The sequence below is a fragment of the Corapipo altera genome, unplaced genomic scaffold (assembly GCF_003945725.1).
Source record: "Corapipo altera isolate COAL_440 unplaced genomic scaffold, ASM394572v1 301, whole genome shotgun sequence".
NCBI classification, from domain to species: Eukaryota; Metazoa; Chordata; class Aves; order Passeriformes; family Pipridae; genus Corapipo; species Corapipo altera.
In genome coordinates this window covers 3934983-3962426 of record NW_020884926.1, presented here as the reverse complement: position 1 = coordinate 3962426, position 27444 = coordinate 3934983, and the positions used below count along the sequence as shown (strand labels likewise).

Genomic DNA, 27444 nt, shown 5'->3' with positions numbered 1-27444 from the left:
GGACTGTCTGTGCCTCTGTGTGGGGCGGTGGCCATTTTGTGGGGCGGTTGTGGGGGGCAGCGGCCATTTTGTGGGGCGGCCATGTGGGCAGTTCGTGGGTGGCCATTTTGGGAGGGGGCTTCAGAGCTGTGAGGGGACTGTGAGGATAGAGGAGCCTCTCAACAGGAGCAGGGTCACAGCCATCCCTAAAGCTGCTACAGCTGCCCCTCAGCCTCTGAGGGACCAGGTGGGTGTGCAGTGAGGTGCTGGGCAGCCAGGACTGTGCCCCATGGGGAAGTTCCTCAGTGCCAGCCCTGGTCAGGATAAGGTGCCATGCCATGATGGAGAGAGACTGGTTTGGTCCCACTGCAGCTCCCTGTGCTCCTTTCCATGCCGGCTGTGACCGGGGATGGCTGGGTGAAGCACCCAGGCAGTGCTCTGCAGGTGTGGGGTGCAGGGGCAATGCCTGGGGGTGCTGTGGAGGGGGAGACATGCCCAGAGCCTGGCCCAGTTCTGGTTTGCCAGAGCAGTTCCTGGGGTGCTTTCAGGCTGAAATAATGAAATCTAGGGGCTGTGATCCTGGGTTCAACAGCTCTGACTGCTCTGGTTCTTTTAAGGTTTTTTGGTGTCTTCTCATCTTGCTTAAAAGCAATCAAAAAACACCTGGGTTCTCTTACTTACCTTCTTGGGTGCTGTTTAGCAGGGCCTGTAGTTTTATTCCTTTGGGCTTGCTGAGTAGCTTCTTGGGCCTTGTTTTTAGAACTAACAGGTAGTGGAGAGCGGTGGACAGTAGGCATGTTTGAGTTCACAGGTATTTCCCTCTGTAGAAGACTGCTGAGTCCTTGATCTCACATGCTGGCAAAAAAAAAAAAAAGGTATGAAATTCAGTTACCCTGTCTGCTTTAATCCTTAGTACTAACAACTTGAATTTCAGAGATCTCTTATATTGCTGGCAATGGACACACAAAATAATAGACTTAAGCATTACTGAACCCATCCCCAAGACCTGATGAGAACTAAAGGTAGATATTTGTAATGCCTTCTTTTTGAACCTTTACATTTTGTTTGAGGACTCTGGTGACCACGAGGTCGCTCATCTCAACAGCAGCGTTTTGGATTAATCAGCAGCCAGCCTGTTTTCTGACAGCTGAGGTAACGCTGCCCCTCTCTCCCGGTAATGAGTGATACCACAGCTCCAGCACCTCCACGGGCTGGCTGCTGCCACTCTGCTCACACTGCATTTGCACTGTGTTGTTTGCCACAGAAATTTCTGGCCGTGTTGTCTCTGGCTTGGAGGAGGAGTTAGAGCCCTGTGGCTTGTTTTATTTTTCACTCCATAATGAAAAATAAGATCCTTGCTGGGGGAACTCGGTGACTCGGTATATGGGTAATGGGATATGGAGCTTCCCAGCTGTGTTGCCTGAAGCACCCAGCTAGGATGGAGGAGACCTGGTTTTGTGCCTCATGTTACTGCTGGCATTTACATTTCATCATTACCTCTCTTTCAATACCTCGGTTTCCCTGTCCTTAAAATGAGGTGAAAGCCCTCTACACCTACGTATCTTAGGAAAAATTATAAAAAGAGGGAAGTGCTGTATAAGAGCTAATTATGGCCATTACTATTACTAAGACCTGAGTAGCAGTATGTGACCAACCAGGATGCAAACACCTTAGAAGTGTTCTCATAGGAATTGCCTTATTATCCACCATTAAATCTGGTCTGTGATCAGAATGCTCCAGACAACATGTAGTGAAAACGAGAAACCCCAGAGCACATGGACACAGGGATTGCCCCTGGCAGAGCCTGCCTGTTCAGGAAGCCGTGTGCTGTGTTATTTAGTGGTTCCTGGAGGAGAGAGGAGTCTGGCTGCTCTCAAGGCTGGAAGTAAATTTGGAAGTTGAGGTGCTCTTTCATCCCCACAGATGGTTCCTGCTAAGGCAGGCTGAGGCGCTGGCTGAGCACCAAGGGGAAGTGTGAGTCGCCAGCGCACGTGCTGTGGACAGGGGCCAGCACAGCTCCTTCCTTTCATCAGCTGAAATCAGTGTTTGACTTGGATTGGACAGGGCAGTTTCTTTGGTAAGTCGACGTGCTGAGGCTGAAGCAATGTGAGGTCCTGCCCGATAACTTGTATTAGGGAGTGTGGCAGGAGAAATCAGCTTCACTGGGAGGAGCTTAATAAATATATGCCATATCTGGCCATTTTCTGTTTGCATTTTCACAAACAAATTGTGAGCCTTCTAATGACATATGTCAAGTAGACGGCAGTGAGATCATGCTATTTCTCTTTTAGATGCAGTAGCTGATGTACTTTAAAGTCTTGTCACAACTCAGAATAATGTGTGTCTCTATAAGCAAGTGCAAAATACCCATGAGATTTTTAAAAATGTGAAAAAGACACATTAAAAAGTAAAAAAGATGTCAGAAGGCAAACTTTTAAAGTCAGCTAAATGCTGACCTCACCTAATCCAACCAGTCCGGTGGTATTCACTGTATTTATTTTTTTTTAAAATGTTTTTAACCTCAAGGTAGCTCATGCTTATGCATCAGCTGCACACAAATGAATAAATTATCATGGGGACAAGTTCAGCTGTGAACCTACAGCATATTCAGTACCCAGGGGTGACTCTGTGGCTGCATATCCTATTCCTTGGTATATGTGAAGTAGTCCAAGGTAGCTTATACCTTGGTGAGAACAGAGGAAATCTCATTTACTCCGAGATCAAAGCACATGCATATGTGGACAGATATGTGGACGACAGAGGAACTAGGAAGGTGTTTATTTGAAATTTAGTGCCCTCCATGGTGACTTGTTTGTACGTGCTTTTATGGTGAAGATCTCTCTTTAATACACCGTGTGCATTTTCAGCTTCAGACGAAGGAGAGGGTTGCAATCTGACCAGACTTACAAAGATCCTGTCAGTCTGCAGGTAGCCACAAATGGAGTTAAATTTAGTGGGAGCTGCCTGTCTGGTGGTCCTGTGCCTGTCAGTCTCAAGCAATGCGTGGCCTGCGAGGCACCTTTGGCATTGATTACAGCTACAGAAAATTGAAGTTAAACCTGGTACTGCAGGGAGAATGAGGCATAAGGCTGCACAGGGTGTCTTTTATCTTATGTTGTTATTATATTTGGCTCTGCTCAGAAACACTGAACGTGTGTTTGAAAAGCAGTCAGCCCATTTATTTAAAAGAAAATCTGTTTCTGAGGTCGATGGCATATGAGCAGTTAGATGCAAACTGGGGAAGAGTAACTGAGTTTGCACTAAAGGGGAATTTTTTTCCAGTGTAGAGGGAATTCTGCTCTTGCTCTTGGTCATAGATTAATGTAGTGGCTCACAGAATGTGTTCCTATGGGATGCTTGTTTTTGACAACATCCGTCTGAGAAGCTGGTGGTTTAGATAACAACAAACTTTACAACATCCCTGTGACACAGAAGTGCTACTTTTATTTATCTTTCCTGGTGGTTTGGGCTGGGAGATTTGCCTTATGCCTTGATCTTGGTGATCTAAGAGACATTGCTTTGTGTCTTGTTTTAACTATGATGCCACATTTACCCCTGCCCATGGCTCTGCTGACCTTCCTTCCACAGGGGGTTTTGTTGAGTGGAAGAATAACACAGGTGGTCAAATAAGGCATTTGTTCCCTCCTTGTTACTCTCTGTAAATAGTTAGTTCAGTGACCTTGTTCTCTGAGCTCTGAAAGCCTCTCTTACCTGTGAAGTGGACTTTGAAAATTTAACTTCAGTCACTTCTCTGAGCTCCTGCTTTCACAAAGCCCTCAGCAGCAGCAGGCTGTAAATGCCTTTTATATTCCATGAAAACTGCTCGGTGAAAGTTTCTGTTACCTTGACCATTCATTTGTGCAGTAGCTTCATGTAAGAATGTGCAACACAGGAAATCCTGAGTACAAATGACTTGGTGAACTGGGAGGATGTCTGGCACAGTGGATTTTTCCTGTCTTTGCTGAACCCTGAAGGAACTTGCAGGGATTTGAGAGGAAGATTCCAGGGATTGAGGAGGAGTTGCTGGAGCACTGCAGTTTTTGTAGGCTAGGTCAGAAGCGTAGGCAGGGTGTTGATGTGTTGTGCTTTTTGGTAACACTGTGGTGTAAAGGTCTGTGTGCTGTAAGATGGGAAATCAGAAGATGCTCTCTACTACATCAACAAGGATTTAAGAGATGTAGCTTTTCCTCAGGGATTCAGAAGGAATTGCGGTCAGAGTTACCACTGAGGCAGTAGATGAAGTGCAGGGAGGTAAAAATCAGTTATCCAGAGACACACAGTAAACTGGGACTGTCAGCATAGGGAGAACCTTCAGGATAAAGATTCTGGCAGAGCATTACTGCAGAATATCTATTGTGGGTAAAGTTGCTTTTTGTTCCATAATAATCTCTCTGCCTTTAGAGCAGTGAATATTTGAGAGTCAGGGGGCCTGTGTCGTGTGAGACAGGAGCTAATGGAGAACAGCTCACTGCTGTTGATCAGCTGCTGTGAGTAAGCCCTTGCAGAAGCCTGGGAATACAAGCAGAGGCTGTAGGAGCTGCCAGCCTGTATCCCAGAGCCTGAGGAACAGCTGTACCCCACACAAAGGGAGAGCAGGAGCTACCTGTGCTGAGCCTGGGAGCCTTCTTGTAACAGGCGTGTCTGATCCGCGTGTCCCCCTTTGCTAAGTCCAGCACCTCTGGAGCTGGAGCTGACTGAGCTCTCACTTTCAGATTTGTATTTAGTTTTGCAGATGGAGGAGGGAGGTGCCAGATGAAAAAAAGCCAGCATTTCAGTCCCTTAAGACAGGAGCTTTGGAGAGAAAAGCCAGCATTTCAGCCCCTTAAGATAGGAGCTTTGGAGAGAGCTGTTTGAATGCAGATTCAAAGCTTCCAGCATGTCTGCTTCCCACTTGTTAACATTATGTAGGGCTCATAGAAAGTCTCAGAGGAAGTGTCTGGGAGGTGAAGGAAATGTGGACGATTCAAATCCATGTCTTCCAGCTCCCCAGAGAGTGTCTCAGCCCTGAGTGGTTGGCTGGGCTGGATGAGGCTTGTTGTCTAGAAGGACAGAGTGCACAGGGGAATAAGCTGTGCCAGAGGAGAGAGCATACTGTTTCCCTGGGCTCAGGGCATTCAGCTGGGAATGAGGAATTTCTGTTCTAGCAGTACCTTTGGGACCTGGAGGACTCTTGTTTTAAACCAATTAACGTTTAGTGTAAAACAAAAAAATAAATTACAAGCGATCTTTACAGCTGGAACCTTGTTGAATTTGGCTTGAAGTCAGGACTACTTCCTATTGTAGGGCTGCTGGTTAGGACAGTCTGCTGTTAGAAATGTCTTCAGTTTTACTAGGCTGTGCTTGGCTGGTGTGTTTTAGTCTCTTCTTGACAGCCATTGAAGAAGCCAGTGATTTATGGCTGTGGAAAGCTGCCCACTCCTGGCTTGTGCATTCCGGAAATTGTCCAGGAGATGTTTGGTCCCTCAGATGATGGTTTTAGAGTCCATCACTTAAGACACATTTGGTCACTGTTGGATAGAGGGGAGAGTCTTCAGATCTGGTTGTTTTCAGTGTGACTTTATGTATTTGAACAAGAGCAGATGGGTGTATTGGTCTGCATTAGTTAATGAACCAGGCATTGGCAGCAGTTTAATTAGTAGAGAAAGGCAGAGTATTTCTATATAATAGAGAAAGGGAGACATAACATTTTAAACAGAGCTTTTAATTCTTCCAGTCAGGACAAGGCTCTGTGCAGGGAGCCCCTTGCTCAGAGTGAAACCCAGAGGTCAGGATATGTCTCCATGAAAGCCTTTTCTTTGCTCCTGAGAGCTCTGTCCCTGGCCATGTGCTGCCAATCCAGTCAGAGTCCAATCAGTCCCATGGTGAGAGGTGCCCTGCCAGGAGCTGAGGTGCAGGTGTACACACAGGGAGCTGCAGCTGCCTAAAAAGCTGGATTTACACTTTAGGAGCCCAGAGCTGTGGGGAGCAAACAGCAGGCCTTGTGCTCTGAAATGCTGGCTCGCAAAGAGTGCTCATCTTCGTCCCTGAACTGATGAATTTACCCACTGCTGGGAGCCAGTGGGCTGGAAAGTGCCTTCTGATTACTCTTCCTAAAGGATAACTGAACCCTGTCCAGTGCTGGAAGGCAGCTGGTCATTCCATGGGACAGAGAGGGTTAGAAGCAGAACAGCTGAGAAGAAATGCCACTGGTGGCTTTTTGCTCCATTCCAGAATAAAATTGGGAAACAAGCAGGAGGGTGGGGACCACAGTCCAGGAAGTCTCTCTCTTGGGGCACAAGATGTGGCTATGTCCTAATTCTGCCCCTGGTTCTGGGTGTGTGCCCCTCTGAGCAGTCACAGCCCCCAGCAATGCTCAGGGTGATGTGCCAGGCACAGCCCCTCGTTGTCAGCTCCAGTGTCAGCTGTGGGATCTGGGCAGGCACAGAGACAGGTTAATATGTTCCCTGTTCTGTAAGCCCTGCTCTGACAGCTGGTCAACTCTGGCTGCAGGGCTTCACAGCCTCTGAATGGCAGCCCATAAATCAGAGCTGGCACTGAAAAGAGGAATTGTAATGAGGGCTGAGAGACTCAAGGAGAATTGTTTTCCTGAGTCCCATCCCATTTTCACACATACACATACAGACACTTGCCCTGTCCCTCAGAAACACTTAACTAGGCTTCACCTCTCTGGGAAGATGGACTGCCTGGTAAATGAGATGTCATGGGCAAACGCTGCCCTTGCATTAAGGGGATTATTTCCAAATTATTTGAAGAGCCTTAGCACGAGGGCAGAAACCATAAATAACAAGGAACACTTTGGAAAGTTGGAGGCGGCTTCATGAGCCCTTGAACTTCCCAGGGCAGAGATGAAGAATGGAGAGTCCTGCTGGAAAGTGACCCCTGAATCCCGTGCCCATTGTGCAGTGGCCTCAGTCATGTGTTCTCACATGTGGCTGTGGAGGCTTCTGCTGTGTCTGCACAAGGCTTTCATAATAATAAAGCAGTTGTTTAATTTATTATTATTACCTGTGTTGTAGGAGGCAGTGCAGTCCTTCAGCTGAGACTGGTTCAGCAGCCTGTCAGGCCTTCTTTTAACAGATCTGCCCCAAAAAAATGCAGCTTCTCACGCTGCAGATCTTTCAGTATGAGCAGAAGAGGTGAGATGGGAGAGGAGGAAAGTGAGAACATGTCAAGACCATCAGCAGAACAGGGCACTGGTGTGTAGACTTGCAGATCCAGCTAAACTGAAAGTTGGCATCTTTGAATTCCTCACCTGTCTGAAGATTGCAGTGTATTGGGGGGGAATATTACAGTGATACAAGAATAAAAAGCTCACAGTCTTTGGAGACTTTCTTAAATGAAAATATGTTTCAAAGCGAAAAACCATTTGGTCCATCTGTGTCCCATTACCGAGCTGGGGCCATCATCCATTTTCATTAGCCAGGGCCTGAGCATGGGGGTGGGGACAGAGGCCCAGGCAGCTGCCCTGGACACCAGGCTAAGATGCACCATATGGAAAAGCCTAATGTATGTTAACAGGCATCAGAGCCCAAAATTGAAAGAGTAATGGCTCATCCACACACAGGAGCCTCAGCGAGAGAAACTCAGCACCAATCTGTCAGCTGCAATTCTGGGTCATTACAGGGCTGCTGAGCACAGGCCAACAGACAAGTTGGAGTAATCTGACTTCAGCAAGAGCAATTCCCCCAGCTGTGTGAGCACTCTGGCTCAGTTCCCTCCTTGCTAACATACATCAAACAAAGCATCTTCCTTTCCTCGGAGATTCTTCCCACTGGGTCTCGGGGGATTCCAGCCAAACATTTAAATTACATGTGATGATCTTTTAATTTGCTGGCTCTGTATTGCTCTTACCACGTCAGACAAACACATGCCATAGCGAGGCTGTTTCCCTTTTGCCTGCCCCACACAGGTGTATCGAAATATCTTCACTTTGACCCCCCCCAGAGTTTCTTCTTTTAGTTTTAATTGTTAGCTAAGGGGGCTCAGTACTTAGCTGAGGGCCTTGCCATGCAGGTTGGAATGGGGTTAGATCCATTTTGTATCCTTGTACAAAATTAACTCTGCATGTAGCCAAATCATTTTGTTTGCCTTTCCAGTGGAGCTGAGCATTGCTGGGGCAAAGCAAGATCCTGAAGCTGATGGCTGGTGGAAGTCACTGGCAGTTACTATGGCTGGGTCAATTTAGGACATACTTTCATAGACTCTGTACCTAATTTTAAATTAGAGGGCTACACGAATATGCCAAGTCTCCCTTTGCTTGCCAGCAGGCCCAGTGCCTCCAGGGCACGTCAGCAGTTTCCAGTAGGCTTTTTCTGCACACAGCTTTGAGACTCAACAAGTGGTGGACCTGCTGGTAGTAAATACAAACAGGTGCCAATGTGTCCAACAGGTGTGAAAGAGTCACATTTGTAATCACCTGTGTGCAGCAGTCAGGTAACTCCTTAATCCAGGCAGTATTTGAGTGCCAACACCTGAGCACTCAGTTTTGTGCAGCCAGGTCATAGCTCTGCCTATCTCTGAATTGCAGAATTTTCTGAGTCAGAATACAGTGCTGTGTTGGCACGAGCTCACCTCTCCTTTGTGAGGCTTCTGCTTAATTGGGTTCTGTTGAAAACTCTATTTAAAAGCTCTTGTTTTCTTTTTGCAGATTCCCTCTATTGTTCAAGCTTTAGTCATGACTTCTGGCGAAGCTTTGGCACTGTGGATTTCATAATGCTGAAAAGTGAGGAGAAGGGAGCCAGGTAAGTGTCTCACTCATTTAAAAGACATAATTAAATTTCTCTGTGAAACAATAGCACTCTCACCTCAAATCCAGGTGTTTGACATGGCCCAAAACAAAGGGACACAGGATCAAATGGTGTTTTGGAGGTTATGGCTTTATGAAGATTTCTGTGAGGGAAGCAAAGTCAAACAGAGAAGCTGAGGAGTAAAATGTTCATTCAGAGTGCAACTCTTGCCCTGCATCTTGAGAGGCTTGGGGTTTTGTTTTTCCCCTCTAGGGCAAGAAACAAGAGCTTCAGGGTGGAATTTTGTGAAAAATGAGCTTACATCTTGACTGAAAGACAGTGGTTTGGTTTGAACACTTCCAGTTCTTTTCTGCAAGAATAGATTTGACATTTCTGCCTTAAAAATAAGATTGATAAAGCCAGTCTTTGTTACTTCTAGAAAACCTCTAGAAGGTACCTAGTACCTAGAAGATATCCCTAATTTCTCCTCCAAAGAGAGAACAGTCAGAGATCCCAGACTTCTTTGAAGGGGGAGCAATTTGAAATAGTTGAGAAAAGTAATTTTTTTTTCTTTGAAGTGGTCAGCAAAAGTTTGGCTCAGCTGGTTGCTTGGTAGGTTTGTTTCTTATTCCTGGAGTGCTACAGGCATTTTAATATCCAGGTTCTGATTGATGGGACTGTTGGCTCTAACACGCCTTCAATCTATTTTCTCCAAGGCAGGAATGAGGTTGTGTGTATTCAGTGAGGGATTTAGCCAGAGGGAAGATTTGTCCATTCCAGTGTATCACACCAACTCTTTAATGTCTGAGCAGTAGCTCTTATTTTGGGAATGCTTTGGGCTGGCTTTACTGTTTGTCTAGATTAGCGAGGTAATAGCCTATTTGTTACGAAAAAATTCAGGTTATGGACAATTGCAGAGGAGCCTGTTGCAAGTGGGTTTAATGAATTTGCCAGTCTTGATGCTGTTCAAGCCTATTTTTCAGCACATTTCTCAGCTTCTCCCTCTTCCTGAGCTGGGAGGGAGCCTCAGGAATTTACTGTCTCCTGCAGTCTCAGCAAGTTGTCCATTTGGGAGGAGAGTACAGTTCTTCATGGTGTTAATTAATGCACATACATGTAGAGGAAGAGCAGTCATGAAAGAAGGAACAAATGGAAGGGAGGTGGAAATAGAGACAAGCAGCCAAGCTCTGACTTCCAAAGGCAGACCTTGTGCTCTCAGCTGAGAGCACCTTGTGTGCTGTGTGTGGTTTGGGGTGGAAGATGAGATCCAGGTTCCCCTGTTTTTGAAAACCCAGGGTTTCGTCCCCATATAGTGGTGGTTGCTGTGCTCTGCAGGGTCTTGTTCTGCAGACAGGGAAAGGTTTAAGCCTTGTTTAACAGAAGATATAAGAGTGGAGGATTACATGGGAACTCCAGCAGGAGATGGATATAGTTCTGCCAAACTTGCTTTGCAGTTCTCCCCTGACAGTGAATGGGTTTGGAGAGAAGCTACTGCTCAAGTGGATCCTCTTACTGGAGACTGTGCTGGAGGGAATGCACGTGCTAAGAGCTGTTTCCAAGCTGGCAAGTGTCTTTCCAGGCCTTCCATTCATCCTGGCAGGTGTGTAACCCCAAACCACTCTCTCTAAATGAGACTGTGGTTCCTGGGTGGATTTTCTGGGAGCTGAATAGTCTCCTAATTGCTCTGCATGGCCAAGCTGCTTGCTGAATGAGGCTACAACAGGTTTGAGGGAGGCTTTTCATTACCCTCACTCTATTCACAGCTGGGAGTTCCTGGTGTGCTTATCCTTGGCTGGCCTTTGGTACAGAGATTTGTCATATTTTTCTTTCTTCTCACTTTCCTTCCCTGCTTTGAGACCTCATGTTGGACAAGAGATAGATGCTGGACATGTGATTCATCCACCCCCTTTGTCCCTTTTGGCTGTTTGGAGGCAGGTTTGCTCAGGCAAAATGTGTTGGCTGTGCCTGGAACGTGCAGAGCATCTCTGCTTGGAGAGAAGACAGCAGTATTTCATAGCTTTGGCTGTAGCTGCATCTGAATTGTAACTAAATCCTCTTCCCAGCACAAGCAGCTGCTCCAGTGAAGTCACAGACTTGGAGCTGGCCCAGCAGACGTAGTGCAGCTACCAAGGGTGTGGGTGGGAGCGAGACAGTAGCTGTGTGAGCCCCCTAATTTCCTGAGAGCCAGGCCAGTGGCACTGGGGGGACAGAGGAAAAGAGTCTGACCTGGGCAGTTCTTGTGCTACCTTCCCCACGGCAGAGTGGAAGTTTTTTCCAGGAGGAAACAGAGTAGTGTGCTCAGCATCTCTTCCTTGTGTCATGCTCTCTTCCCAAGGGAATGAGTGTGTGCAGTGCAGGGATTTGCCCTGGCATTTGTACAGTCACGTGCATAAATACACATCTATCCATGCAGTGGTTGAGGTGGGCTGGCAGAGGTGAAAATGATGTGCTGATGGATCCTGCAGCTGTGCAGTTGAACAGAACCTATCCATCATTTTCAGTATGTACACACACATGCTGTATAAACTGTGTGAGCTCTGTGGTGCTCCTGGAGAGGTCATGTTTCCCAGCCTGAGGCCAGTCCCACACAGGTGATGGTCACCCTTGCTTTTGAGAGCTCTGATCATGCCAGAGGAGCAAAACTGTCAACCAGCGTCTTTACTGCAGAGTTTCTGTTGATCCTCCTGGAAAATCTGAGCTCAGACCTGAGAAGTTTCAGATGAGGATGACGTTGTGGAGTTGCATTGGTTGTCCTTTGGAAATCAGTCTGTGCAGGGTAAAGAGACCAAGGCTAGTGGTTTTTTCCCTGCTGGAGAAATGTTCCATAGCACTGTAGCAGCTGGAGTCTGTCTTTGCAAACAGAATATAGAGCAATGAGGTGGCAGCAGACAGCGTGGGAAGGAGGAAAGCCTGCCCTAACTGATGAAAGTGTCTTGCCCCATTGCAGGAGCTTTCCCTGCCTCCTATTTTTCCCCTGGCAAGATTATTTTTTTCTCTGTTTCACAGCAACCAGGCTCTTCCCCCTGCCCCACTCCATGCTCTGCTTGCTCCGTCTGTGTGCTTGTCTTTTGATGTCAGTCACGCTATTTGATTTGTGATGAGGAAACAGAACATCTTTTCCTCCGCTGCATTTGCTTCCCCCCATCCTCTGAACCCCTCGGTGCAGGAGGATGGGATTTAGCCATGGAACAACAAGCATCCCAGCAATCTCTCAGGGCTCTGCAGAGGCAGCTGGCGTTTGGGAGAGCAGGGGCAGTGGGGAGCAGTGTCTTCAGGGATCACAGCAAGCAGCTCTTCTGCTCATTTGCTGCCCTGGTTGGTGACGCAGGGACAGCCCTGCTCTGTCAGATGAGTGCACTGTGCTTTTCCTCCATTCATTACCCAGCCTCTTGCTTTGGCACTGTACCCGGGTTTCAGACCCACAGGCACGTTCAGGTGCTCACTGTGCTGTTTATTATACCTGAAACACCAGCCAGTGACTGCAGTGCTTTCCATGGGACTGCTGCCAGAGTGCAGGAGCTGCCTTTCAAAGACCCAGAGGGGATTTTGTCCCCCAGCACAAGCTGATTTTGGAGGCACTGTGTGGTTTTGCATGGTCCATTTGAGAATAGAGCTGTCTGGGACTTTTTTGATTAAGTGGAGCTGTATTGATTTCATTTTTACAGGAGCTCAGAGTTCGTTACAACTGAAACTCTTTCTGTAGGAACACAGCTTAGGCAAAACTTACCTCAGGTAATATTTTTGCAGTTTTAGAACTTGAGGTCAGAGGGAAATCTGAACTGAAGGGCTGCCCCATGACTTAGCCTGGATCTCACAGCACTTCAGTGACAGCCCCAACAGCAAAGCTGCTTTCCAGCCTTCTCATCTTTTTGGTTGGTTCCTGCTGGTGTCTGCTTTTGCAGGGAAAGTGGAGATCCAGTCTCTGGATCTTGTGGTACCAGCCTGAGGCACTGTGCTGGCTGAGCAGTTCTGCTCTTGCTGGTTTATTCATGTGTTTGACTTTGCTGTCTGCACTCCCTGTTGCCACAGGAAGGATTTGAAACCTTTCCTTGACAGACCTCAGTGTCAAGTAGTAAAAGCATAATCTGGGAGACTGTACAGTGTCTGAGGGAAAGTGTGGGCTCAGACAAGGACTCTCCAGAATCTCTGTGTCATTCCATAATCTTCCATCCCACAGAAATTTTTTTTTTTCCAAGGGAAGTCCTTTCTCTGACCCTTGGCCTGGTGTTTCTGTGGAGAATGCAGCTCACCTTTGTGCTCCCTCAGTCAGCCCTCAGCATGGAAGGAGACAGGGGCACAAGACAGCTGGTCAGACTTCTCAGGAGGCATCATTCCAGGTAACACCCAAATTTCCTAAAGTGGATCAGTAACTCAGCAAGTCCCAGGGCACTGGAAGCTGCAGTGACATGGATGAAGTGCACCCAGCCTTAGGGCTGGCTTAGTCCTGTGCCAAGGGGAGACTGGGGACAAGAGGAGCATCTGTGTGGCCTGAGGTCTGTTGTCACAGCGCTCCCAGAACACTGCTGCACCTGATGAGCTGAGCCCTGTGGCCTTTGGAGCTGGAAGGATTCTGGGTGGAGAAACAGGGACAGTGTTTTTTGGCGTGGTTCACATGAGGTGCTTCTCCCCAGACCGTGCCAGGGGAAAGCTGGTGTGTGCACCAAGCATTCAGCTTCTCAGGCTCCAGGGGTGCAGCTTACTAAGGCAGCTGCCTGGGTCCAGCAACCCTCAGCTGCAGGGGCCTCATCAAGTTCAGGGCTGTGAGAAACCCTTCAGACCTAAGATCAGAGTTGACTCTCTGTGCCTCTGCTACTGAACCCAGCAGGAAGCCTGATGGGGGATGCTTCTGGAAGTATTTTTGCCTGAGGGAATCAGGCAACAGCTCAGTTAGGCACGGATTGATTTTTTTGCAAAATTTTCCTTCTCTTCCCTCGTTTCCAACCAGTTTAAGGTCCACATCTATCTTGTTGATAGAATCATTTTAACAGCTAGTGGGCCATGGGAAAAGCTAATCCCCTCTGGGTTCTTGTCCATTAGCCATGTTTGTAGGTAGTGCTACTACACAATTAATTATTACTGTTACTACTTTCTCCTTCACTTTTATTAAATGGTATTTTCTGTTTGCAGTCTGCTGAATGGTTTGTTTGCCTTAGTTTTTGCTCATGTAATAACTCCTGCTTTCCTGCAGTTTCACTGCCTGGGGTAATGATTTTTTGGCTGCTCAAAAGGTGTCCATTTAATTAAAGGATATCTCTGGATAAATTTCCTCTCTGTGCAGTGCAGTGGTCTGTTCCCTGCTGCAGACCAGTTTTCCCACTCTCTGCCCATTTTTGTCAAGGAAGAGGTGGACCTAAGCTCAGCATTAATGTATCTGGCTTTTCATCCTCTATAAATTCAGGCCTATCTCTACGTGCACTGGAACAGGAGTTTTGTGGGAAAACTAAGTGCTGACTTGGAAAGAAGCAGCCTGCAAGCAGTGGAATTAATACAGCTTTATGTCCTATAGGCATTGACTCTCCCAGTTGAATTCCCTGGGCAGTGTGAAATCCCTGTGTGGACCCACAGTGTTTAGAAGAAATTTGAGTTATTTTTTTTAGTGTACCTGTTTTACCTTATGGACATTCCAGGATGGGCAGGGTAAAAAGCAACCCATGCATATGAACAAGGCTTGGAGCAGGTTTCAGTCACCACAAGCTTGCACTGGGTTAAAATGTACAGCTGAGAACTGGAAGACGAAACTCGTGTGTGCTGTAGTGTGGTGTCCCTGAGTATTCCTGTGCCATTACACAGAACCACCTAACGAGACTCCTCCCTATTCTAAAATCCTGTAATGTGCCCCATTATTTTGTCCCTAACACCTTCCTGCTCTGACGACAGAAGGAACTACTCCCGGTACCGTGCTGGTTGCATTAGCAGGATTGTGGATCAGTTGGTTAGAGGGGAAAGAACATTGCCCAGCTCCCCGCACTCCCTGTGCAGACACTGTCTGAGCCACCTCCTCCCACTGCCGCCTTCCCACAGAGCAGCGATACTACAGCTCCCTGCAAGAGCCTGCAGCATTCCTGATCCCTGCCTGCCTCTCCCCGTCCCTCACTGAAGCCTGAACACAAGCCTGGTTTTTAGTGACTGCTGTTCCCAGAACTCAGCAGGCTGAAGGGGGTGGAAGGGAGATAAACATCAGAGTTCAACATCCAGATAAACACAGCAGAGCACACACAGTAAATACATCCACCCCCAAATGCAAATACAGCAGCAGAGATTCCTTGCCCGGGGCTCAGAGCCGAGCAGGCTCGGACAGGAGAGCAGCACCATGAGGTGAGTGTGGTGGCAGGGCCCTCCCCAGCTCCTCTGGCCACTTGGCTTTGTGCAGGCTCTGGAAGGCAGGAACATGTGTCTCATCTTGTTCAGCTGCTACTGGAGTATGGCTGCACTGATTCCAACCGATTTCTTCCACTGTCAAATGAGAAGGGTGGTGGGCATGAAGATTTCAGCTCTTGCTGAAATACCTGATTTGGTATCGAGCCTGGGAACTTAGATGTGTGGGTTTGGGCTATGATCTGAGTTAATGCTCACTCTTCCTCTGTTAATCTCTGTTCCTTGACTCAGGCTGTTTGTCTTGCTGGCTGTGCTCTACAGTGGAGTGAAGACCAGTATTGTGCCACAGAAAATGTATGGGAGGATCACATCCCCAAACTTTCCAAATGTCTACCCAAACCACAAGGAGAGAATCTGGAATATTACTGTCCCCAAGGGATATTCTGTCCGTATCTACTTCACCCATTTCAACCTGGAGCTGTCCTACCTGTGTGAATATGATTATGTGAAGGTATGTGTAGGATGGGGTGACATGTAGCAGGCTAAGCTGTTAAAAACTGTGGTTATGTGATCCTGGGCACCCGTAGGACCAGTATAACTCTTGTAAGCACTTGATTCTAATCTGCTTGTGAAGTCTAGGCTCAGCTGATTTCTAAATGATGTATTTATTGAGGCCCACAGGACAAGAAAGCAGAACTGGGAGACCACAAAATGTAAGTGATGGTCTAAACAAGTCGCTGTCAGCTTGTCTGAATGGGCACTGGCTGTGGTGTCTGCTGGCTAATGTGACAAACAACCTCAGGAAGAACTTGCTTGTGTGGGCCTGATGCACATCCAAGAGGGAGCTGTGTACACAGGGAGTGTGCAAGCCCGGTTTCCATCAGACAGAACCAAACCAGGCTCTTCCCACTTAGAAAGATCTCATTTCCGTGGTGTTATATATGGCAAGTTGCTCCCATTCCCCAGGTCCAGGTTGTTCTTCATGTACTTTCCTTTGGGCAGGATGGAATACTCCTTTCTGGTAGATCTGTGGTACATAGCTCCCTCTCTGCCATGCCCAACATAAACCCCATGTGTCAGAACATTTCTCTTGTATTAAAGATAAATTAAGAACTGAAACTGTAATAGGTGAATCATAGAGCAAGTGAGTCACTCATTTAAAGACACCTTTTACTATACATTTGAATTTGTCAGTGTGTGAAACTTTTTTTTTCACCCCAGTTGCCTCGGGCTTTACCAAGATCTGGTTGTCACTGAAAGCACCAAGTTAACAAGAAAGGAAAAAGGGAGACGAAATTATAGGCTTAAATCACAGAGAATGGGGGAAATCTTCTCTTATCTGTCCTTGGATGTAGACTGATCTCCAGAAGCACATTTTGAGAGCATCCAAACCTCCTTCCTCACACCATTAAACACAAGCTTTCCAAGCCATGGCAGCAGGTTGGGAAGATCAGTGCTCTGTGCTCATCTGGTGGATTTGTCTGTCTGTTTTCCAGCTGAGCTCTGGTGGGAAGACCTTGGCTAAACTGTGTGGAAAGGACAGCACAGACACTGAGGAGGCTCCGGGCAATAAGACATACATCTCCATGGACAACCACCTCATGGTGGTGTTCAGGTCTGACTACTCCAATGAGAAACCATTCACGGGCTTTGAGGCCTTCTATGCTGCTGAAGGTAAGAGATCTTAGATGGAGATGAGATCTTAGATAAGAGATGTAGGTGGAAGAGCCACAGCTGTGGTGGGGTTGGTGCTTCGCTGTGTTCTGTGCTGCTCTGTGCTGTGGGTGTGAGGTGGGAGATGTCTCGTACAGAGGCAGGTGCAGAAGGGCACAGCAACCAAAGGCAAACAGCCCAACCTTTCAAAACACAGAGCAGCTCAGAATGAGAGAACACATTGTTGAAGGGAGTTGTTTACCTGATTCTGTGCTTTGCCCATTAGATATTGATGAGTGCAAGCAGCTGTTGGATGGTGAACCCCTCTGCAATCATCACTGTCACAACTATGTGGGGGGCTACTATTGCAGCTGCAGAGTTGGCTACACACTGCATGAAAACAAGAGGACATGCACAGGTGAGCTCTTGATAGATCAGGAGATAATTCCCTACCTACAACATCCACTTAAATCCAGTCCTGGCTCTAACAGCAAGGTGCAATCTGTGGGGTTTTGCTGTTGTTTTCTCTATTCCCTATTCACCTGGTGCAGCTGGAAGGCAGTTCAGGGGGTTGGTCAGGGCTGGGAGCAGAGGCCCTCCTTTGCAGAGTGGCTGTGGGCTAATGGTTGCCATCAGGGACAGCAATTTTGTGTGGCAGTAAAATGGTGCTGTGGTACTTGGTTGTGGTTACTCCTTTCCACTTCTGTTCACCTTTAGGTGGGTTGAATGGGAGAGGCAAGAAACTTCCCTTACGCTTCCCACCACAGACACTTCCCATGTTCATGGCTGCCAGTGCAGCCAGTTTTGCAAAACTGAGGACATCTTGTTCCCTGGGTACTGAGACACTGAGTAGTCTGGACCCAAATTAGTAGATGTGTTGGAAAAATTGACAATTGAATTGTGAAGTCTAATGGAGAAATAGTTTTCTCCCCTGGAAGGACACAGGCCAAGAAGCAGCACAATCCACATATCATTGACACCAGCTACCATGTTCCACTCATTAATGGGAGGCTGACCATGCATGGATCTCTTGTTCAGAGGGCTCACAGTGTGAGATCTCTCACTGCTGCCCAGCTCTGGTGCTCAGGTCAAACCAGAGGAAAAGATCAACACCTCAGGATTCCCTGTGCAGTGAAACACAGGGTGAGAGGTTCATCCTTTGGGGGTGCAGCTTTGCCACCAGGAGCTGAACCCTGTCTGGACAGAACCAGCACACATACTGCTCATAAATACTGTCAGAGGTGGAAGATGGTTTCCTTGAGCTCCCCTGTGCTGAAATACAGAATTGGATCCAGCTTCCAGTGCTTAAGGTTGCCTTGGCATTTGTCTTCCCAGCTCCAGCCCATTACAAGCTCTCTCCAGCCGTGGCTGCCTGGGTCTGATTCAAGATTCAAGCTCCTCATGTCTCCAGTGTATTGAACAGACTGTCCTGAAGTGATGGCTTTTAGCACAAGTATATGGATTTACTGGCACTGTAAAGCCTGTGCCTGCCCTTAATGTGAAGGTGCAAACTGGAAAGCTGTGAACTGTCAGCTCTGCACTGACCATTTGTGTGTGCCCAGTTCTGTCCCCCTCCTTGAACAGAGCCTGAGCACAGGGAGCTTCTCAGCAATAGCAGAGGGCTGGGCTACCTGGATGGAGGAGCTGGGAATTGAGAATTGGGAATTTCTGTGGTGCAGCTGATGTGCTGGAACCTGTTCACATTTAGAGCCCTCAGATTCAGGGCTGCAGCTGCTCCAGCCACTGGGCTGCAAGGACAAAGTCTCTGCAGACATCCTTCATGAGATGAGGGCAAAAGCTGCCCCTGTGAGTGTTGGGCTCCTGCCTGGGCAGGCTGCTATTGACAGGCTCTTTTTCTCCTTTATTTTCCAGCATCAGATAATTAAGCTTCTCCTCGCTTAGGCAGAGATGGAGACAGATGTTCTGGGAAGAGCTGGTTTCCCTCCCTCCTGACCTGCCTGTTGCAGTCTGCCCAAGGGCTGCAGGCTTCTCTTGCTCCATGACTTGTCTGTTGTGGTTCCTTGCCTTTCAGACCTGCCTCCTGCAGACAATAAAGAGGCTGTTCCTTGTTGAAAGCTGATGGCAGCCTCTGGGGCATTCATTTTCTCACATTTCCATGTGTCACTTGGGAAAAAAGAAGGTAGATAAGGCAAGAGCTGATAAGAGAAAGGCCCCTGAGCATCACAGCTAAACATGAAGACTCTTGAATTTCTTGTCCAGCTCTTGTTGCTTGACCTTCCGTAGTTCTTAAACTGCAACAAATCCATGACCACACCTTTGTTCCCTAATGGTCCTTTTAGATACACTCCTGTCTGCACACAGATCTGTAGATTGAAACTTGCTATTCAAAGCCCATTCACTCTTTGGAAAAGTCTGAATTTTTCTTTATCCCCATTTTGTGACTTTGGCCATTTCTCCATTGGGAGCCTGGCCTCGTGGCTGAAGTGTGTTCTGGTAAGAAAAACTTTGGAGTTCCAGGAGTTTGGTGAAGTCATATGAATGTCACAGGGCAGCTGAGGTATCTTTTCTTCACAGGTGCTCTCCCCACGTAGATGCAACACCAGGAATGCTGTTCTTCAGCTCAGTTGCTTGTGGTGTCTCAGTCCCTCAAAGTGCCTCTCCCTGCTCCACAGTGATCCCCATGTGATGTCCATTTAGGCTGTACCCTCTTTGGGCAGGGACCATCTTCAAACGTGCTGGAGAAATGCTGTGCTCTGTACTTGTCAGGGACTAGGGCCCCCCAGCTCTGTGGGGGAAACAGGATGATTATTGCAAGAGTTTAACAAGTCAGAGCTCAGCAGCTCCAGGGGAACTGCTGAAGGTAAGACAAGGCTTTGTCTAAAAGCTTGAGGGATTAAGGAGCATTAGCCAGTCAGTATTGCCTTATTTCTGCTATTTAGCAGGAGCTGCTTTTAATTGCTATTTATGAGGCTTGGTTACTCCAGCTGTGGAATAAACAGGGAAGGAACCCTTTTCCAGGTGAGCATGGGAGGAAAGATGAAGTCTTTTAGGTGGGACAACACTCAGGCCACTGCATTTGCAGGCTTTGATGTTCCCTTGAGCAAATCACTTGGTACCAGCTTTGAATATCCATGGGCAAAATGAGAGGAAACATCCCTGCCCTGACTTACTGGGAACATGCTTAGCAAGTGTCTGGGAGGTGGGTGCTGCAGAGAACAGATCTGGGGGTAGAGTGGCTGTGCAAGCACTACCAAGGCTTACTTGTGCCATGTTTAATCCTGTTCAGAGGCTGTTTCATGGTCACAGTGAATTGTGATCAAAGCAGCCTGAAATTTTGTCATGGATCAGTGACACAATTTATGACCCACCTTTCGTTGGGGGCCTAATGAGAGAATGACAATGGACCTACAAGTTTTGAGGGGGCCATTTTTCAGGGTTCAAGCCTCTGGCAAAAAGCTCACTGTGATCCTAATAAAAATATGGCCTAAGCATAATTGAGCACTCTCAGGACAGCCCTAAAGCTCGGACTGAGCAGTCAGGGGAGAGCATTTCTGCTGGCAGATGTTAAAAAATCATTTGATCCTTTTTGTGCTGCGTGTTTATGACTTTCTTGCTCACAGAATTATGGAAAAAAATACTGCCCTGACAAAGGGAACTCCCAGTGGCCACATCCAGAAGGTATTAGGAGAAAAGGAAGGTCCAGTCTGAGCCTTTTCATCTTCAAGCTGCAGATTCCCTTGGATTAGCAGAGTGTCTTCTGTTGGGTCAGCCAGTTCTGGCTGTTCATGTGAGCACAGGTCAAGAGAGTTTATTGGTGATGATTTACATTTTCCCCAAACTGTATCATGAAAATCTTACATCAACATTAGGGATTGAATTTAAAGGAGACAGATGTAATGAAGTATGAAAAAATATTAGTTTGTCTTTCTCCTTTTTCGGTCCTTCAAAACAAGGCCAGTTTTCTGAATTGCTGGGCTCCTGACAGGGCACTGGTTTTGTTTGAGCTGTAGCAGTGTGTGGGGAGCCCAGCTCTGTGCACAGACATGGTGCTGCTCTTTGCTGTGTGAACACAGAGCAGCCTCTGCCCCAAAGAGCCTCTGAACCAGCCCCTGGGCAGTCAGAGCAGTTCTGGAATGTGCCTTGCCAGAATGGACCCAGGCTGAGGATCCCTGGAGTCCAACCTGTGAGCCTGGCCAGCCCCTCATGCTTCAGTGGATAATACAGTTCTGTGAGTGTTGTTTAAAATATCCTTCATTCACGAACATAATCCTGGCTTTGTATCAGGTTTGTGGTTTTCACCCTTTAAATTCATCATGTGTTCCTTTGCCCTCTTATTGTTAAGAAGGTAAACAGCTTTCAGGAGCTACAGTGGGTGGTTTTACACACTGTTGTTTTGTGTCTCTGGCATATCTGTGTTATCACACAGTGGGCTTTTCTTCATCCTTTCTCTCTACTACATGTATTTATGCTGAGCTTTAGTCTAATAACATTCATTTAAACATACTTTCAGCAGAGGATAACATGATCACCTTGGTAAATAGAAGCCAAGGTGTTGCTGCCTTCTAATTCTGAGGTTCTTGTAAGAAAGAATTTAACCTTACCAACCTGAGTAATCCCATGCCCAGGGACAAATGGTTTTGTAGGTTATACAAAAAGGATTCAGTTGCAGAACTGGCAAAGAATTTGAGATCCTAACTTCCTAATGATTTCAGTAGGAAGTTAGGAGCATAAAGGTAGTCCTCATTATATTATGACTTGTATGCTTAGGGTAGGAACTCCCACTGTCTTTTCTCACACCTAAGGATTTCATGTTTTCATCCCTATCTTTTCCTATAATTGCCTCCAGACTACTCCTGGAGGGGCTGTGGAGTTGGCACAGATACTGGCAGCATGAGGAAGTTTCAGTTTTAAGAGAAGCAGATTTTTTTTTTTGCACTTCCATGGGGGTGAGCATAGATATGCTAGATCTGCATATCAAACAGATTTCGGGGTGTTTCTTAGCCTGGGCTTACAGGAGGAGGAAGGAGGCATTAGAGTGAGATCTTAAAGCCTGGGAGAGGCAGTGAATTCTGTGTCTGGAATATTTTAAGCAGCTCAGGAGAGTGTGCTGGAAAACGTGCTTTATTCTTACATAGTCAAATGCTTCTGTAGTTTGAGACAGTCAGTGACATTACAGAAATGTGCATTTAGCTGGGAAGAATGAGGCAGTAATAATTAAGGAAAAAACCCACTTACTAATAATCCTCTACAAGTGTAGCATGGAAGGAAAAGATTGAATTCCCTTGGTGGCTCAGCTGATCTCTGCTGGTGCAAAGCAGGGTGCTGTAGGGCTGGATTCAGAGGCAGCCAGCACCCTCAGGTGAATTAGTCAAGCTGTCTCAATTTCTTTGGACCAAACAGGATTTATAAATTAGGAGAGCACTCAGTTTTAACAGAATAGGCATTTCTAGGTGTTCATTAACTGTTTGTGTATCTGCCAGCTGTGTTTGAAAACCTGTGAGAATGATCTGGAACACTGAGAGGTGCTCAGTCACTGGGGTGATGAAAAGGTTCATGTCAAACAAAAGCAGCTGCTCGAAACTCTCTGGGAAGATGGACAGAGGGAGGGAGATTGTTCTGAAATTACAGCTTGTGCTAAAAGGACACTTGGTGCCCAAGTGCATCATGGCTTCTGTTGGGGTATTTTAGTTGAGCTGAGAGCCACACAAACATACACCAAAAAGATTATCCTTTCACCTGTTCTTGCTTTCCTTTCCCAGTAAAGGCTTGTAACCAAGTGGGTTACAAGTGGCAACAAGTGGGGCTGACACAGAGGTATAGGGTGGAAATGAGCTTCATTCTCTGAAGTAAAAGAAGAACCTTGGCTAATGAAATCCATAGTTAAGGGACAGTAGTTTTCTCATTCACAACTTAGTCCCCTTCCATTAAAATGACAACCTTAAACTGTATGATCTGCTTTTGGGTGATAATCTGTAATTAATGCCTGGATAATGGCATTTTTGTTGGTGGAGGTTAGCATGGTGTGTTTGAGGATACAATTCAAAGTCAAACAATTTCCCTCTTACAATTAATTCAGTGTCAGAGTGGTGCAAAAATCTGCCGGTGTTATCAGCCAGTCCAGCATTCCTCATCAATTACAGGATTGCTCATCCAGCTTTTGCAGCACATCATAAAGCCTTTGTTCCCAGCTGATCAAAGCACCACTTCACAGTGATCAGATGCTGTCAACAAGCAGAGATCCTCGGGGCACTTGTGGCTGTTCCTTCTTGCTTCTCTTCAGCAGGGAGCATTTGTGGCTCCAATTGTGCCGGCAAGAGGCACAGCTGGTTTTGCTCAGAGAATACAATTACATTCTAAACGTCTGGCAACAAAGGCATTAAAAAGAAAGGGCTGCATTCAGAGGCTTCTGGAACTGAGGAGCTGATGGCTATCTTACCACTCCACACACTCCGGAGCAGCAGACGAGCTGCAAATTTAACACCTTGGAATGTTTCTGAGGAGCTTCCAGTTATCACCCCTGTATCTGACCTGCAGCCCTGCAGGCTGTTCAAGTGGTGCTTTCCCGGTGTCCTTCCCTGCCCCTCTCCAAGGCAGGAGTGCTGGATAGTGCTGGTACCCTGGTCCCACCACAACAGATCTGTGGCTCCAGAACTTTCATGAAGGCCTAAACTAGTGTAGAAAATTATCCTGCTCCTTTACCCGGTGTGGCTGAACTGAGTCAATACAACTACGATCATTTCCTGTTGTTTGTTTTTCCCAGCCCACTGTCAGAGTCTCGTTTTTACTGAGAGAATTGGAGAAATCCCTGACCCTGACTATCCAACACCTGATCTCAGCTCCTGCAGCTACAGGATCCAGATAGAAGAGGCTTCCTGATCGAGCTGGAATTCATGGAGACCTTTAATGTGGAGACACACCCAGGACTGCTGTGCCCCTGTGATGTCCTTAAGGTAAGGTGAGGTTTAATGCATTTCATCACAGCTTTTATGAGGCAGGCCCAGCTTTTTTACTGCATCTTCTTCAGCCCATGTTTCACCATGTGTTCATTTCTTCTTCTTACTTCAGTTTTGTCACTTTGGAGTTTTCTTCCTCTCAACACCTCTTTTGGAAAACTCACCAAAGCCATCAAATTAGATTTCATCCCAACCTCTGCCCTGTTCCCAGAACTTCATACTGGAAAGACCTGAATAGTGACCAAACACTGGTGCTTTGAAACAGTGGTTTCATGGGTTGTTTTCAGTAGTGTGCCTACCAACCAAGTGGCTGCCAGGGAATTTAAATTCTGAAGTAAAGTTCTGAGAGAAGCCCAGAATTGCAGCTGATCTTACAGTTCAACTTGGATCCAGGCATATGACTCTTTTAGAGACCAATTTTCCCAGCTTGTCAAGAGTTACAAGGTATGTGTTGAGACAACAAGCCACCCTGGGCTGGTCCTGTCGGTGCAGGTCACTGCTCCCCTTTGGTGGGAGTCAGCAGCAGTTTGAACTTTAATTCTCAGTAATTGTAAATCTGTATCCACGACTGTGAAAGGGCAGAGAAAGGGTGTGCTCTCCCCGAGGAGCCCTTAGCAGTAACAAATGGGCTCTAAGGGGAGCGCTGTGCTCCGTGCCCCGCTGCAGGCCCGTGTGCCGCAGTGCTGAAGCACCACCCCATGGTCACAGCGCACCAGTGCAAGCCCGGCCTGTCCTGGTGACGACTGTGCTCTCTCGTGACATGAGATATCACTACTCGACACGGGTGAACATTGTCAGCCCTCTTGGACTCCATTTCCCGGGGATTAAACACGCAGGTGCCCTTCCTCATCAGCGTACTGTGATTAGAGGTGTGTTCAGCACACTGGGTTTATCAACTGACCTTTGATACCCTCCCTGAAGAATTGCTCCTGTGCATGTCTGTGTGTCCATCCACCCTTGCTGCTGCTCAGAGATTTGCTTCTAATTACGTTGGAAGAAAAGGATGATTTTACAAAAGATTTCACTGGATCAGTGTAGCGAGAATTTTTGATGTTCTTCTGTTTGTTACTCATCTCTCCAGGGAAGTTAAAACAGGAATACATGGTCATTCCTGCTGAAAGCTGCATTTCACACTTACTTCTTAGTAACTGAACTGAGCTTCCCAGCAGGCAGTTTTGGAAGGTGTATGCTTATGGAACTTTAAAATCACAGGTAGGTGATGGTGGTTTGGGGAGGCACACTCTTAACTCAGCAGTTACTTTCTAGGCTGTCTGATTTGACAGCTGCACTGTTTATGTAGAAACCCAGAATAACTGAACTGATGTGAGAGTTATGGATTCCACACATACAGTGGGAGAGCTGGGGGTGTGTGAAAATGCAGTGACAAAATTTAGGGCCAGTGTGAAGCCCTGTTCTGCCCTGGAAAGGCCAACAGTAATGGTAGGGCCTAAACATGGAATTAATTAAATGTGGTCCTTGGCTCTGGGGTGTGCAAAGGGAATGTCCCTGCCTTACCTGGACACACCTGGAGCTTTGCCTGTGGGAAGGATTTGTAAGGCTGTGTAAGCAATGCTGAAAGGTACCCAGGTGGGCTTCATTCAGTCACAGCTGGGAGCTTTCTTACCATTCCCAATCCATCAGTGGATTTAAGAGATTAAATCCTGGGAATAGCCTGAGGGGGGGAAGTGACACAGTCACCTTCTCAGGAGCCCGCAGGGACTCAAAAGCCACCTAAAATATGTTGTCTGAGGATGCCTGTAGAGTGTCACTCCTGCTGTCAACCAGAGCCCAGCTGTTCTAGTCCCTGGCTCTCATCTGTGCTGTCTCTGGGATGCAGGTCAAGATCCACGTGGTGATGGACACTGGAGACACTGCAGCTCGTGCCTCAGCTCCTGCCTGCAGGGACCTGCCCGTGCTGGGCTGGGCACAGTCACCCACTCAGCTACTCCCCTGCTCTTGCACAGGAGCAGGTACAGCCCTGTGGCTTTCTTGGCTTTCTTTTAGTACCTCTAAGCTGGCGAGGCAGAACCACTTCAGTGCAGAATGTTCATTTAAACAATCAATTACCACCTTTGTTACACTGATTTTTCAGACTGGCAAGTGCTACAGGTGCTGTTTAACACCAACAAAACTGAAAATGTTATGATAACCCCATGGTGTGACTGTAATAGCTAATACTGACCTTAGATTTGTTAAACCATTTACTATTTTACATGCCTTGGTCTTTCCTGAGTCTCCCCAGCACAGCCAGCATTGCAGATTAATGCCCAAAACTCAGTTCAGTTCTCCTCGAAGAGAGTAAAAAGCTGAACCCTCCTTTACTCCAGCTCTTTTGGAGAATGCAGTTTCATAATTAACTAAATTGTTGCTTTTAAACTGCTTGGCATTGTTTCTGACAGGAAGATTGAACCACGCTCTAGCAGTACTTGTGAGGGGAAAAGCCACTGCATTCCCTCGCTGCACAGTACAGGGTTGGGAATTTTGTTTTTTAATGCCTGAACTGCTACATTAATTACACTGTAAAATTAGTCAGGATCCAAGACTAAGTTTTGGGAGAAACATTTTACAATGTAATAGCATAATTGTCGCTCTTATCTTTTAGATTAGAATATCCATATATTCCAATTACCTTAATTTACATTCAGAACAAATGCATTTCCTTCTCCATGCCCAAATTCCTCAGCAGTGCTGTCTCTCTTGATTACAGAACTTTTCCAAGGGATGCACTACTAATGAAAATTGTATTCTAAATCAAATATTCATTTGCAAGCAATTTTACCATTCCAAAACAATCTAGGAATTACATTTAGAACCATTAACTTAATTTAATCCGTATAAGCACAATAATTCAGTGTTCAGATCTCAAAACTGTTAAACAGCTCTGGCTGCCTTTGTTGTCTTGCACTTCGTGGAGCAAGGGGAGCCTGGAGAGTTTCCCTGGCAAGTGGTGTAATTACAGGGAGAGGAGGATCAGGAGGATCAGCTGTGTGTGACAACGGGGCTCCAACAGCTGCTCGTGGTGTAGCTGATCAAAGAAACCCCTCAGCTTTGAGCAGGACATTGGAGATTTTGAGCAAACACTATGAAGAAGGCCAGACAAAAATAATTCCTGAAGGTTATAAAAATGATCTTGTCCACTTTGATAATGGTATTGGTTAGAGTGGAGCAGGTAGTCCCAGTTAGTACCACTCTTACACCTGTTTGTTTACCAGGAGAAGATGGATCTCAGGTGACAGCAGGTGAGGGGAGAGGGCAGAACAGCTGCAACAGATTCTCAGAATTAATTAAAAGCAATGTCAGAAAAAAAATGTTTATAAAATGTTTAAAAATGTTTAAATAAATAGTTTAAAAAATTATATATCCCCCTTACAATATAAACTTCTGCTTCCTTGTATCTCACATTCTTTCATTATTGTTTCACTTTCCAGAACAATATAATTGAAAATGAAGTATCTTTAAAAAAATCAAGACTCGAAACACTTCAATGTATTTTCAATCATAGTTTATTTACTTATAAACACTAGAGTATGCAAAGCAGTTAAAAAATGCTACTGAAACTTGAAAATTACTCTAAAATTTTCAGGTATTTTGTTTGAGGGTGAAGGAAGGCTAAAATGATTAGCAAAGACTACTCAATGCTGCCAACCAGCCACTTAAAACCTAAGCCTGAACAATTTAAACAGAATTAAAACCATGCTAATTACAAAAACTTACCAAGAAGTTCCTTGCAGGGGGTCACAGTTAGTCTTTGGAGGTCCAAGAATACCATTTTTAAGTGTTACTCAGCAGAAGTAGCTGGTAATTGTGCAAGTGCTAAAATGCAAAATTCACAGATGGGACAGAGTTTGGAGATTATT

General features: G+C 46.5%; 1 protein-coding gene across 1 annotated transcript; it reads left to right on the top strand.

Moving 5' to 3' along the window:
• The first annotated feature begins 84 nt into the window (after positions 1–84).
• On the top strand, positions 85–26854 carry MASP2 (mannan binding lectin serine peptidase 2). Its single transcript, XM_027658160.1, is given in 9 exon segments — positions 85–226; positions 8627–8720; positions 12902–13042; positions 15312–15531; positions 16517–16694; positions 16960–17091; positions 23395–23496; positions 23499–23589; positions 24669–26854. Coding segments are annotated over 8 exon segments (930 nt in total). The 5' UTR covers positions 85–226; positions 8627–8691; the 3' UTR covers positions 24706–26854.
• The last annotated feature ends 590 nt before the right edge of the window (positions 26855–27444 follow it).